Source organism: Brachycentrus maculatus, unplaced genomic scaffold (genome assembly GCF_059751285.1).
Source record: "Brachycentrus maculatus isolate JH-2025_06_01 unplaced genomic scaffold, ASM5975128v1 h1tg000743l, whole genome shotgun sequence".
NCBI classification, from domain to species: Eukaryota; Metazoa; Arthropoda; class Insecta; order Trichoptera; family Brachycentridae; genus Brachycentrus; species Brachycentrus maculatus.
Window position 1 is genome coordinate 21,957 of NW_028281474.1, and position 15,593 is coordinate 37,549.

The 15,593-nt window shown below is 31.3% G+C and overlaps 1 protein-coding gene across 1 annotated transcript in view; it reads right to left on the reverse strand.

Annotated features, from left to right (window-relative positions):
• Positions 1-9,697: 9,697 nt before the first annotated feature.
• Positions 9,698-15,593, reverse strand: part of LOC148300362 (protein SCAI) — a 107,796-nt gene continuing 101,900 nt past the window's right edge. Inside the window, exons 8-9 of the mRNA XM_088274899.1 lie at positions 10,688-10,858; positions 9,698-10,087 (exon numbers count right to left, since the gene is read on the reverse strand). Coding sequence (XP_088131025.1) covers positions 9,777-10,087; positions 10,688-10,858 — 482 coding nt within the window. The 3' untranslated portion in view covers positions 9,698-9,776. The remainder of the gene's footprint in view (positions 10,088-10,687; positions 10,859-15,593) is intronic.

Genomic DNA, 15,593 nt, shown 5'->3' on the forward strand with positions numbered 1-15,593 from the left:
AAAAGGGTATTTAAATTTATTTACAAGGTTATATTTTTATATTATATAATTAAGACCATAACATAATCGTTCATGAATTGAACTGCATAAAAGTCTTCTAAATTTAATGTTTAACAGCATATACCAAATGTTAGCTCATTTAAGAGTATTTATTGAATATATATATATGTAAATACTTTTATATATTTTAATCTAATGAGAATATAAAGGCAAAGGTAATCGTTTTCAGAGTGTTCAAAATACATATACAATCAAAATACTGATTTTTTGCTGATTTTGGTACATATCATTGACATGTAAATTGCAATCAAAACATATTTTTGAGTTATCTGCATGTCATGCTGTATCACATTATCTAATAACATTGTTGATTTTACTCTAAAGGTGTTAGAAACATATAATTTATGGAAATATCTGTGAAAAAGCAACATGAAGACCGAGGTATGTCATTTCAGGCAGTTTTAGGTAATATTTATTGTGACTGACCTTAGCCTAGACTTATATATTATTAAAATGACAAATGGTTCTCAAACCTCGTAACTCTATATTCACTAGAGACCGTGAGATAGGAAAGACAGTACAACTAGGATTATAATAACTATTTCACTATTTTTATATATTATTTATGATTAACTAGGTATAATATACGTAGTAGTGACTGATGCATGCAAGATGTAATCAATTCTTCTCGTTTTCGAGTCCAATAATATGTTATATTTATGTGGAACATTGTCACACGTGTGTTGAGTTTGCATGATTGCAAAATATGTGATTAATTCATTAGTATAGTGTGCTTATGTAGATATATAAAAACTATTTATATTACGAACATTAGAGTAAAAAATTATGACTTAACAATTAAATTCAAAAGTAATTATTCTTTTGATTAATAGTGGTGAATTAGTATTATAAATGTGCTGATCGAACTTTATTAGTAACAATTAAAGTTTACGCTCCAAGCTCACGTTTTTACAGAAAACGTTTTAATACGTCAATAAACTTCTCACATAGCCTCATTAAATTATTTTTATAAATTTAAAGACGATTAAACTTTGTTTATATTTTTAAAATTTCTATCGACATGGTAAATTACAATAAATTTTACAAATTCTTTATGATATTTAAAAAAAAATCGGCAGAAACGTTTAAAGGATTATGATATCTGAAAATATTTAAACTGGACTACTTGAAATATTGCATCCATTTAGACTAGATAATTAATATTACAGCAACTAGTATAACGCACTAATTAACTTAGGGGGAAATCGAAACTGCGATATGACATCGCACAAAAAAAATGTTTTTTTCTTACCATTTCAGATCGATGTATGTAAATATGACAAAAACAATGATGCATTTTTTTGTTATTGTTGAATATCATTAATAAATATAGTAGCGAAGCTATTTTTCTCCATTCAATATACAATGTTCGCTCGAAACATCGAGTTTCAAAAAAAAATACTTGTCTAACAATATCTAATAAACATTTTGTTTAATTCTCTTAGTTCTTTTGCCAATGAATAATGTTAGTTTTGTAATTGGGTGAGTTTTAAAATTAAGACGTGAAATCCATAACAGATGACAAGGATTTTTTTTATATTTGCGTTTTGAAAAATCTGACGCATCTCACAGTTAACATTAATCTAACGGAATAAAAAAATCATTTTTAGTTTATATATATTCATATATATATATATATATATATATATATATATATATATATATATATATATATATATATATATATATATATATATATATATATATATATATATATATATATATATATATATATATATATATATATATATATATATATATATATATGTGTGTAGAAGAGATTTTATTTTTACTTAGATATATGAGAGATATTGTATTACTTAATCAAATATTAATTTAAAGTTAACAATAGTTAGATACAATGTATTTTGTATCTAAATTAATTTACACCATACTTATCAAATTATTGTACACTATATTTTGTCAATGCAGTGGAGTGATCAAAATGTCTTAGTACCGATAAACTAGCTTTTATATTTAAACATTTTCTAGTAGGTTTTAAAGGGCATTAGTAGATTTTAATTACATAATTTAATATTTATTCTATACTGAAGACCCTGGTTTAGATTTTATTGAAGTATCTTGAAGACAAATTTGTTTATAGTCTTTTGAGTAGAACACGATTTTTATGAGGGGCGAAATATCTATTCTTAATCACGTGAAAGGAGTAGAAGTAATGATCTCTTAATACGAGGCGGAATCTAATATGAATTCATCGCACTAGAAGAATAAAGTCTTTTGAGTAGAATACTCTATTTTATGAGAGGCGAATAATCTATTCTTAATAACAAGTGTAAGGTGAAAAGGTAATGATCTCTTAGTACGATACGGAATCTAATATGAATTTTTCATGATAGTAGAATATAGTCTTTTGAGTAGAATACTCTTTTTTATGAGAAGCAAATAATCTATTCTTAATTACCCATACAAGTGAGAGGCAATTAGGTAATGATACGGAATCTAATATGGATTTATCGTTATAGTAGAATAAAGTCTTTTGAGTAGAATACTCTATTTTATGAGAGGCGAATAATCTATTCTTAATAACAAGTGTAGGGTGAAAATGTTTTAGTAGAATATAGTCTTTTGAGTACAATACTGTTTTTTATTAGAGGTGAATTAATAACCAAACACGTGAAAAGCAAGTAGGTAAAGATCTCTCAGTATGAGATGGAATGTAATATGAATATCTCATAATACACAATCGGCTTGCTCGAAGGTAAACACACACCGACTCTTGTTAATTTTGCTGGAACCGATTTAGAAATTACTCCAAGGTTATTTCTTGTTGCGTGAATCACCGGATTACACCAGAAGTGGGACGAAGTCAGTAATAAATAAATAATGAAAAACAAAAATATTATATTATTTTCTTAACGAGATGTTCGGGACATGTTCGCCAGAGATGAAAGGGAGAAATGACAACTCTTCAACATTAATTTAAAATATGTCGTCAGATTTATGGAGAGAATAACCTAGGATTCTTACTTCTATTATTATAATTAGTCACCTGGTGAAGTTTCCGCTTACCTGAGAGGTGGTTAGAGAAATGTTGATACATGTCGAAAGCTCTCAAAATTACCTTTAAAATACTCCACCACCTTTAAGCAGTAGGTGTGATACACCCAGCAAAGTAGTGTTCAACGAAGCGGGTATTATATACAAATCTTATTATGTTTAAATTTCTTATCATAAAATTATTTCTAATATTATTTATTTATAAATTTAAATATAATTTTTTTGTATTTTTTTTTTCAAATTTTCAATCGTCATAATCGGTCTCTTTTGGTTTTCATAAAAGACATTGGATGAATCCAGGTAATGTGATAATATTAGCAGGTACGCCGCGTACTGAGTAATTTCAGAGCACATGAATAATTCACCGTAAATCGACACAGGCGCAAATTAGAAAATTCATACGCGGTCCTCGTTAGTACTAATAACTTATGACATATAGCAATTACACACAGCTTAAACTACAATATATGTATGTACATCTACTGGGAGGGTTTCTTGAAAGGTTTAAAGATAAAATAAAATACAGTTTAGGACTGTTTAAATTTAAACAATCTTTAGTGAAACAAGCAGATGGATTTAAGGATTAAATATTTATATGCTAAAAAGGGTTTTCTTAGATAATATACACATTTAAATATCAGAGATCATTTTTATCTTATTTGATTAGACAAGGTTATAAATTATGTAAGCTTAAGGTATAATAATGTCAAATAAAATTGTCACCGCACGCGTCTTTCTCGGATTCAGCCGATGGATGCACAAATATGTACTAATACAAAGATATTTGTGTACAAAGTAGATATTACTCACATTATGCCGTAACGAATATTCGGATGACGCGGTGTGGACTACACCCTTTCACTTCGAGACTTTGAGGCAAAAACTACACTTGTCGCAAAACCAGTTTTTACGGGAGACGTCAAAAACCAAATTATATATTTGCGAGCACTTTAAATGATGCCGGATACTTTTCCCTAGTGCAATCATTGACAAAGAATTTTGAAAAAAAGTGGTTGTTTGTTGTTTTTGATTCAAAGTCTTCATATGTTTATTCGATCAAGTAGCGTTTTTTTGAAGCGTTAGTTTATCGATTAAACGAAAGAGGAGTGTATTTTTTTTATTTTGACTTGCGTAATAGTAATATATGTACAATGTGACTTAATTAATATTTTAATCTAACTTAATTATCTCGGAAGAGAATTCCAAGCGAATAAAGTAAATATATTAAAGTATACGTTTCATGTGATTAACCTTTTCCACTGTGTAACTCTTATTCTGCCCTCAGCGATTGTAATAGATATAGAGTTTTCAAAAATCAGTTTTTTGTGTGTTTGGTGATTTGTATATAAATTGATTTCATCTCGCGACAAATGCGAAATTAATTTGATATTTGATATTCAAGATATTTTTATTCAATGACACTTTTATTCTTCTCGTCTCGTTACTTTTAGTCTCGTTTCAACGATTGATTCACTCGACTCTTACTTTGAACATCTCCGGGTACCTACCTACTGAAATGAGTTAGTCCAACGGTCCGCGTAATGAGTGACAACTTAGCGAGTGGAAAAGGTTGACACTTTGAAACATCTCGAATGTGGGGATAATGTAACAGTTTAGATTATATTTGGGTTTAAATTCTTCCATTTTCGTAATTATCACAGCCCTGATGATGGAGGCTGTGCCATTGTATACTTAACTAAGTAGAACTTAACTAAGAAAAGCTTTTAGCAAATCAAAAGGATTAAAATATGTACCCTACTTACCCTATCTCCAATCCTTCGGTACTGGCGTGTGACATTCTTCATGTGTTCAATTAAAGTATTATTTTATCTCGGAGTCCTAGTGAATGGAAGTGAAGGATGAAAATGAAGAATAAAATTATTCAGTGCGGCAAAACGATGTATGACAGATCCTCGCATGGTGAAATAAGGAATGAATGCAAGGCTGAGAAAAGCAAATCGATAAAATTAAGAAAAAAATATTAGATAATTTGGGCATGTGAATCGAATGAGCGAGGAATGAACGGTAAAACAAAATTATGTAGCCAATGTTGTTGTTAATAGAAGCAGAGATGAACCGAAGAAAATTTGGCACGATCACGTGTTTCAAATACTCGACCGTGGTCAGATCAGAAGTCGATCAATTCGTAAGAGGTGAAGCGAGGATTGTTCGCAAAGATAGCGAGGTGTGGCGATCTATTTTCTCTGCCTACCTCTGCGAGAAGCGATGCGATGGTTATTTATTTTTTAATTGGATAAGTTTGGAAGACTCATTCGATGAAGGATGTAAAGGTGGTTTCTTTATTCACGAACTTCTAAAAAAAATGTAACTTCTGCGAATACCGAAGGATCACTCGACCCCTGAGAGTCAAAGAAACGTCTATGAATTTTGAAACTTTGTACAAATTTAATAAAAGTTTAAAATAAATTGAACTTATAAAAAGAAATAACTAAAGATTACTTTATTAATATTATCATCCGTAGAAAAAAATTCTAGTAAATAAATTTCTCATTTACTTGAAATGAATTGAAATTGAACACACTTTAAGGACTTATAAGTTAAATATTTCTTTTTAAATTGTGATATTGGGCTGAGAACTACGCAATTGCTAATTTCAACAATGTTCGATTTTCTTCAATGATAATAATGTATTTAAAATGTGTAACTTTATCTTCATTTTCCAGAAATTAATGGAATTCGAACACACTTAAAGGTCTCGTAAGTAAAATACATTTTTCTTAAATTAAAATGTCGGGCTGAGAATTACGTAATTGGGAATTTCTACGATGTTTGATTTTATTTAAATAAGATACACAGAATTTATTTGGCATGTGAAACTTTATCGTTATTTTAAAAGTAATCGATGCTTTCAAAAATATTAAAAATATATATATATATATATAAACAGAGTTATAATAAGGATAAATGAATGTTACGTAGAAACAAGGTTGAAAATTATAATTGTTTCAAAAATAAATGTACTGCCGCGTGTTTTTGCTTTTAATAATACAAAAAAATGTCTTTGACGTTATATTTTTCAACTGGTTTTCGTTATTGTTGTTGATATAAATACAGATTGAACCCTGTTTAGATATGATTTTGAAGAAAAAAAATGGTGGTAAATGAAAATTGAATCTACGTAATTATTTTATTTGCTTAGTAAATATTCTTTAAAATTATGCATGAGACAGTCACTAAATTATTTAAATGACTTTTTTCCTGGTTTAATAAAGTTTATTGATATCCTTATCAAGCTTTGGGGTTTTTATAATGATCAAAGGACTCAGATTTTTTACAACGTGGTGAACACGTGTGATATCTGTTGTATCCTTTTTTACTTAATTATAATATTTTTAAATATATAAAAAATAAAAGTCGTTAAAATGAAAACAAATGATGGGGTTGGTTAGTTTAACTTTTTTTTTTAAATAAATCCAGCAAAATGACATCAAAGGTTAGTATAATTCATCTCACGTAAATTCAAATTTATAATTCATGAATTCTCAGTATTTTGCCTTATTTTTTTTTTAATTAAAATTTCTTCTATGTAATATAATATTATCCTCTGTAAAAATTATATTATAAAGAAAAAAAACTGTTATTTCGTTTTCCCGAAAACTGAGACAGGGAAGTTATCCGATTACCAGTCGCTCCTTTGCATATATCCGTTTGCGTGTTCAGTAAGAGTTTTGTAAGGCAATACAATACAATGCTTACGAACGTCTTCAATGGCGTACGGGTTTGTTACTACATGCATAAATACAACATAACCGAGTTTATTTTAAGGCGTTCTAAACGAAGATATTTTTGGAAAATTACGCCAGGAGGCGCTATGCAAAGATGAATTCGTAGGTGTCAATACTAGTTTTTAAATTTATGTAATACAAAGTGGTATTGCGAATTCATTTTGGATACATAGCAGTGCCAGAAAGCAAGTAATATATTAGTATGGTTTCAAAAATGTACGCCAATGTGAGTAACAATGAAAATTTGAACATTAATAGGTCATATTTACATATCATTGATTTTATTTATTCCATAATTAATTTTTATTTTTAACTAAATTTTTTTTTTGAATTTAAAATCATAACGAACAATTCCCTAAAATAAACTCGGTTTTCTAATAAATACTCAAACTACCACAAACCCGAACGCGATTCAAGAAGTAACGTGTATTAATTGGATGTTAGATAAACTTGTTTACAATATCGTGTTTGTTTCGAGGTAAACCTTCTTCCTATTCAACACGCAAACGTAAATACGCCACCAGTTCAATTAAAAAGCCCATTTTATGGATTTATTTCTTATCTAAATAAAAAGTTTTTTTGTTGTTATTTTTTTGAAACTTACTCTAAACTTTAAAGTAAGTGTTTATAAAGCAAATTAATATTGTTCATGAGATTATAAGAAGGCAATTAACGTCTAAAAGTCAAGTGGGATATTGATCAAAGAAGAACTGAAGATAAATTAAATCAGTAAAATCCGTAATTATATCCGTAAAAATTATTTTCTCTCTTACTACACAATAAAGTATTATATATTGCCTTTATATTATTATATTGCCTTTCAGGCAGCAAAAACGTAAAATATGGCGAATTTCTTCTTTTGAGACCTCCATACTACTAATAAAGGGTTTGTCGTATATTTTCACACCTTTACAACGCCATATCGTATGTATAATCCGATGTGACTAATAACGAACGAGATATACGTAGTTGAAAAAAAACATGAAATACGAAATTACTTCTTTCCAACCCAATACGTGGAATTATTTCAATTTAATTGGCTTTTGTTGTTGTTAAATAGAACTCTTTTAAATAATTTTGTTTTTCAACGTTGTAAAAATCCCTTATAAATTAAAATTGCATATTTTTTTATCGAGTTATTAATTCCTTTTCCTTCCTGCATATTCCATTTTATACCATACCCCTTACCCTTTTACTCCCACCCTATCTTCTCTTTTCTCTATTAATATACAACAGTATTCATAACATATATGTAGAGGTCCCCACCAAAAAGTAACTTTTCCAAAATTGCACAAAAAATATTTTAAATGCAAATCTGTTCTGTTTACTATATTCTAAAGAAATCTTAATTTATGTTTCGGCACAACGTGACCGATCTTGTGTTAAACCAACATGAAATCATCAAATCACACCAAAACGTAACAATTTTACAAACTAGAATTCCTGATTGAGAAAATGTAAATAAAAAATAAAACTCATTTATGATAGAAATGTATGGTGAGGACCTCCACATATGTGGAATTATTTGGTTGGCTCTTATCATTGTCAATCTAGCTACTTTTTATTTACAACCTGTATAAAAAAATAAAATAAAACAAATAAAATAAAATTACGTTTCTTTGACTCTGGGGGGCAGTGCATTTTGGGGCGGGTACCTCTGAAACTCTGTGAGAGTTTACTATCAAATAATTAAAATATAACTTTGTTTTAAAACCACTATAGATATTTTATTATAACTTAATTATAATGTCTACCGATTTCGAAGCTAACCGCTTTTTTTAAGACTTTTGCATGTCTTGAAAAAAAAATCTGTTAGCTTTGAAACCGGTGGACATTATAATCAAGTTATAAAAAAATATTTTTTAAATTTTTTAACATCTCACCAAAGATGAAGAAAAATATGGAAGGCTAGTCATGATTGACAACCACACTACTCAAATTCTTGAAGTTTTATATGTCGTAGTCATACAGGAGAATGTGTCCAAGTGTTTTTTTTTTTACAAAAACGTGATTATTGACTATTTGATAAATTACTAGCTGAATATTGCCCTGAAAAAAATCCCAAAGCAATTTTAAACTTGGAAATTTAATATATTGACGTTAAAAATGATTAACTGCATTGATGTTTATTTTCTTGCCAAGCAAAAGTGACTTAAATGGCCCTCCTGAACATTTTACGTTTTGTTAGTTAGTCACTTTCTCCTGTAGGACTACGATATATGATCTAATTTCGAAACATTGTTCTTGAGTCACAAGCATTACACTAGACATCTATTGGTGACATAAAACGAAGCTTTTTATTGAGCAGAAGCTCTTTTATGTGTATGTGAATTCTGGATAGTTAACGATACAATGAAAAATAGCTCCTTCAATTGGAGATAATCCAGATTTATGAACAAGTATTTGAACACACTCAAAATGTTGTCAAATCATTTTAGTGATTTTAAAACAAAATTATATTCTAATTTTGAAATGAAAAATCACAAAGTTACGGTGCTTGTGCACTGCAAGGAATTTTACCGTCCGGCATTCCGGTTTTATTTAATAAAAGGGACTACGTTAAGCGCGATTAAATTTACTCGCACCGTGATCATGCACCGTTCCGATGAAAGACGGCTAAAAGCAAAAGCCAATCCAAGCCCGTCACCCGTTTTATCATTCCAACCGTACTGCCGGACAGTAAATTACGTGTAGAGTACAAGCGCCCTTAGTGCTTCAAATAAAAATTATATATTTTTTTAAATTTAAGTTTTACTTAGTAAATACCACTATATCTTCAAATCTATTTTCAAACACCTTATTTGCGATATGTTGCAAAATTCATCGAAACACGTGTCACAGTAGTTTTTAATAAATAATGGTATTTACTAAGCAAAACTTAAATTAAAAATGGAAAGATTTTACCAGAAAGTGACTGCCGAATGAATAAATGAAATAAATGATAGTGCGTGTTCAAGGGGACGCCATGACGGAGGCGTGCGGCACGTCGTGCGAGCCGCGGTGCTGCTCGCGGGCGCGGCGCGGGCGCTCCACGGGCTCGTGAAAGTGCGACATGAGGTCGAGGTGCGCGGCCAGGTCCAGCACGAGCGAGCGCAGCGCCGGGTGCAGCAGCAGCTCGGCGTCGGGCAGCGGCGGCGAGGCGCGAGGGCGCTGCTGCCTCCCGCGGAAGCCGCGGTGCAGGCGCAGCACCACATCGCAGAACACGTAGCGCACGAGCACTAGACGCAGGAAGTCGTCGCCGAAGAACTGGATGTACGACATATCTGAAAATCGAAAGTTGCTCTAGACATGCCTACGAGGAATATAAAACTCTTTTAAAAAAAAAATATTAGTCTATTTTAGATGCTTATCTGCAGGTAGGATAATAAGGATAGGGTAGGTAAATGTGAAAAACACATCACAACAGACCAGTCTCTCCGTCTTAGTCCTCATTACTGAGGGTTGTGACTGTTGTCGAAGTAATGACTCTTCTCCAGTTATCCCTCGACTGCGCTGCACGTAGCGCTCCGACTACTTTAACTCGATCGGTCCATCGTGTGGGGAATCTTCCTCTCCCTCTCTTCCCCTCCAGGTTACCGATCACAACTAGCCGTATCTACGTTATCTACTATTCTGCTTTTTTGCTACACCAAGACAAAAATGAGCCAGTTACCCTAATACTAATAAATACTTAACTATATACTTATATAATTTTTATTTCATTTTAACCTTTCAGTTCTTTTATGCAATTATCCATGTATAGATTTAACAGTCACAGTGACATTACACATCCTTCTTTAGCACCCTTTGAGATACCACACCACAATACATACCCTTATGCTAACTAATACTTGGATATAAAATTAAATGGATTTTCGACTCACCCACTCGGCACCTTGTGAACAGCCTGGAAGCCTCTGTCACAAATCTGTCGATGTACGACTGGCAGCGCTCCCAATGGTGGATGGGCACATTGGTCAGGTTGCAGCAGTAGCAGAACGCAGTCAGCGGAGAGTGCAGGAACAGGGTGAACAGAGACCCATTGTGCTGTTGATCTACAACAATGAGACCAATTGCCGACGTAAGCCTAAACTGCACGAGAGTGATTAGCACAAGGTTTTTAGACAGATTTTTAGCATCTTAATAAAGAACGCACTTCTACATGGCTCCGAATGCTGGATAGTGTATAAAACCTCTAAGCAACTAGAAACTGCTGAAATGCGAATGCTTAGGTGGTCAGCCGAAGTGTCCCTTAGAGAAAATAAAGAGTTCACTCATTCGTAGAAACCTGGGTGTAATACGCATCAAAAGTTAGGTAAAGAAAGGGTAATTGAGATGATATAGGCACATAAGACGTAGAAAACTTGAAAATATTAGTAAGACAGGCGATTGCCATGGATCTTTTTCGAAAGATATCTAGAGAAATACCAAAAAAAATATGGACGCTACTGAAAGATAACACGATTCCGAGGCATAGCCTAGGTGACGTTGTATATGATAGAAGAACCTACATACAACCTAAATAGGAGGTGAGCTGATCCCAACAGTCTGCAAAGACGATTAGTTGGAATAGAGCCAGGAAGAAGAACAGAGATGAAGAAGAATATGGAGGTCTGAGAATTACTAATGTGTTATTCGTATTTACCGATAAATTCACCATAATACCCATGATTGAAAACCACAATACTATTTTTTTTAAACTCCTACATATATAATTAATCTCATGAAACTGTACATGTTGGTTTACTGGAGCTTTCTTTAGTTGGATTAGGAAAGATTTTATTAAACTTCTAGAGAAATAAAAGAGATAGTAAGTAGAGTATGGTAGGGCAGGCACTGATATACTGCCTACATGAAATGCTCGCGCCTGTTACACGAACTAAAAATAAATACTTTTTATTATATTCAACAATTTTCATTTATTAATTTCTTAGCGTTCGTTGACGATTTTATTATTTAAGGAGTAGAGAAAGTTCTTTGAAATTTAATTGAAGAGTATCTCTCCTAATTCAAAGAAATATTTCTTTTATTCCTCAACTCCCATTGATTATACTTTAAGAAAGATATTACGGGTTTATGATACCTTTATGAAGCACGATACAAATAATTAAGACCGCAAATTTTCTAAATAACGAGGAAATACTGCGTCAGTGGTAGTACCTGATCTGGTTGTAGATTGACCTTTGTCAGTGTTCAAATTTAATAAGAATTTTTAGCCAAAAATCTCATTAACGGTTGAGCGTCGTCCGAGTTGAAGTTGATGTTGAAATATGTCGCCTACTTTCAAAATCCGCCAGATCCACGTGAGTCGATTTTACAAAAATGAGAAATATTCTCCGGCTTACATTTGTGTTTCAAAGATTTGTCCATTTTTTGATAAAATATTATGAAATAGAGAGTTTTCTAATTTTTTTAGAATTTTTTCAGTATTAAAAAAAAAACACGAAACACAAACCATAATGACGTCAGCTTAATATTAGCCCTGTGATTGGCCGATATGGGTCAGAAGGCAAGTTCCATGAATATAGTGGAATTTAAAATACAACGCAGTTTTTACGTATTTTTAGCAGGGTTTTCAAGTTTATAAATATTTTTAATAATAAAACCCACAATTGGCATTCCGATAGAGTATTTTCTTTTAAATCTTATAAAATTGGATCTGGCGAATTTTGAAAGTAGGCGACACAAATCACCATTCATAATCCCTGGCATTTTGTCCAGTTCCTTTCCCAACAATGCTGTATCAAGAGTGGAAATTGTTCCTTATAATATTGAAACGTATTTAGCTAATGTACAGTATAATATGTTCCCTATACTACGTTTTAACGCAGTGCACGCGGTGCTTGCGCATAGACTGCCTATGACGTATGCGACAAAGAGAGTAGAAACGTTTTATCTACTCTTTCTTCTCAACTGCCGGTTGAATTCGTTTCACTTTTTCGTCTGCTCCAGGTTTTTTTACCCTATTTTTTTGTAATTTTATTTTAAGCTTAGTCAAAGAGATAAACTGAACACTTAAAAATGTCTATAACTTTGTACCTTGCCTTCAATTTTTTCGTTAAGCCTTCTTACTAAGGGTATAATATTGTAAGTAAAAAAAATACATAAACTCATAAACTACTTAAAAATTAAAAATATTAATTTTAATAAGAAGATAATAATAATCAGAAAATCGTATTATTAAAATTATTTAAAAAAATAGAAAATAGATTTCAACTTCAAATTAATTTTGCCTAACAAGCGAAAAAATACAATATTTTGAGGAAAATGTTAACGGTACATTTTCAACGTAGTGGAAAAATTTGATATTGGACTGAAAAATAAAGTATAAAGAATTTATTCATGAAAGGCAATCAGCAAGTACAAGAGAATCTGATAATATACCCACATGACAATTTAAGCTTTTGTCAGCAGCCCGTATAAACAGCGACTTAGCGTTACAGCGGATCCACTCTCTCTACTTCTTAAAAAGTACCTGTATATAGAATTTTTTCAATTTCCTATTTACCTTTGACTTTGCTTTGTAATGAAAAACCTCCTCTTTTGTTTATTTTACAGCCTCTCACTTGTCGCTCTTGAAACCTTAATTATTTTTTTTATTGCTTTTGAAAAATTTAATATGAACATGGCAAATACCGCCGCGACATTAGTATTAAATCAACTGTGACACGTCGCTCACTCCTTTCAAGATCGTCATAAATAAAAAATCGTCAATTTTCAGTTGTGCATGTTTTCAAAATGCCCAGAAAATGTACTATATCCCAGCAAAAGATGCATATTTTTAACTTAATATTTACCCGCTACAGGGCAGAAAATGTTGTTTTTGCATTTTGAATAAAAGGTATTGTTTAATTATTTTTTTAAGCATACTAAATATTTTTCAAATGGAAAAATAAACCTTCAGGTTTTACCTAAAAAGATCAGTTGCACAGTAAAAAGGTCAATAAGAAGCTTGATATTTATTTTTAATACATTGTGTTATATTTTTAAACTTTAAAAACGTTCTCCTGAAAAATCAAGTTTTTTGATTTATGACGTTCTTGAAAGGAGTGAGCGACGTGTCCTGATGCTATTTAAGCATTAGTAAACACCTTATGTGAATATTACTATATATTGACCCTTACCCGTACCCAATGGTGCATGGAGGGCACTGCATTATCAATGCAGTGCAATGTTCAGTTGATCAAAATTTTAATATTAACATGGCAAATATCACCGCCATATTAGTATAAAATGAATTACGACAAGTGTTTCGATGCTATTACAACATTAGCAAACACCGTATGTAAATCGTACAATATATTGATCCTTATCCGCACCAAATGGTACATGGGGCACTGCATTATCAATGCAACGCTTCAAGTACCATTTAACGGTAACATAAAATAATGATATAATATTTAGAAAAGTGCTATTTAGTTCATCGTTAATTATTACGAGTGCAAATTAGTTCTGTCCATTTGATGTTGGCGTCGAAAATTAATTTATTTCAGAATTAAAAAATGGAAAAATTAATTAAAGGATTTTCCATTGCTGACTTCTACTTTTTCCTACTTTTCCGGTAATTTTCCATCTCAAAAAATGTCTATTGAGGTTATTAATGTTTGAAGGACCTAATTTTCGATTAAATTTTTCAAACAATCTTAGACTGCATCGTGAGCTTCACCAGCTTCTGAAGGTATAGTAGCCAAATGCCCTAACCACTACACTACGGAGGAGTTCAAAATGTAAACCTTAGCCTAAACAAAATCGTTAAAATGTTAAGACTGAAAGTTATAAACTTCAACATTTTAATTTTATAAGAATTTGCGTAATATAAAATATAAAATTATAAATTTGACAATAACTAAAACCTCCCTCTTTTATATTCTGACTGACAAATAAGAAACAGCGTCTTCCCCTCCCCAGTCTTCAACGTCCCGAGGGAACAACCCTCAAATTTTTGATAATAATTGTGGCATTTACCGAGTAAAAGTTAAATTTAAAATGAATAGATATTACTACAAAGTGACTGACGAATCAATTAATTAAATTTGTTTTGCTAGCTGAAATTCATTAAAGTCTGTTTATCTTTCATTAATTAATTACAATTTCTGCAATGTCCATAGGTCTCGCACATTGTGTTTGCGGTAGACGAATACAGCCTTTGATCTTTGAATTTACGTTTCAGGTGTTCATTTCACATAAGCACGTATGTCAATATGTTCGTACACGAATGAACAACTGGTAAAGCTCGCTACGTTTAACACAATACGAATTTTTTAGCCAAAATTCGCGCAGTTACTAACAATGATATCGTTATAAATTAATGTACCGTCCATACTACTGGCCAAAAGTAAACTTTGGTTTTCCTGTTGTTAAATTTTCATACTGGAACGAACATATTTATGAAAGCTTTATTTATTCAAAGAATATATTTGTGTTCTCACAGTTAAAAAAATCACTTTATAACAACCGAAGGGGGTTTGTGTTTAAAAACATGAAATCAAGTTGTAGCAGAGTGGCTTCTAATATATTCTAAAGACACCAATAATTGCTAGATTAACCAACAGCTGAAAAAGGTAACTGGAAATATTTTATAAAAACGACATATTTGTTTTTTAAACTGTCTTGTATTTATTTTATTACACCTTTTACTGGTACCTGAAGAGCATAAAATGATCAAGATAACACTGTGCCTATATCATGCATTACCTAAAACACCATTAAGTATTTTGAAAATATATCAACTTTACAAGTTACTATCGACATATTAACGCAAAACACCCTTATGATGTAGCACCTTCGATC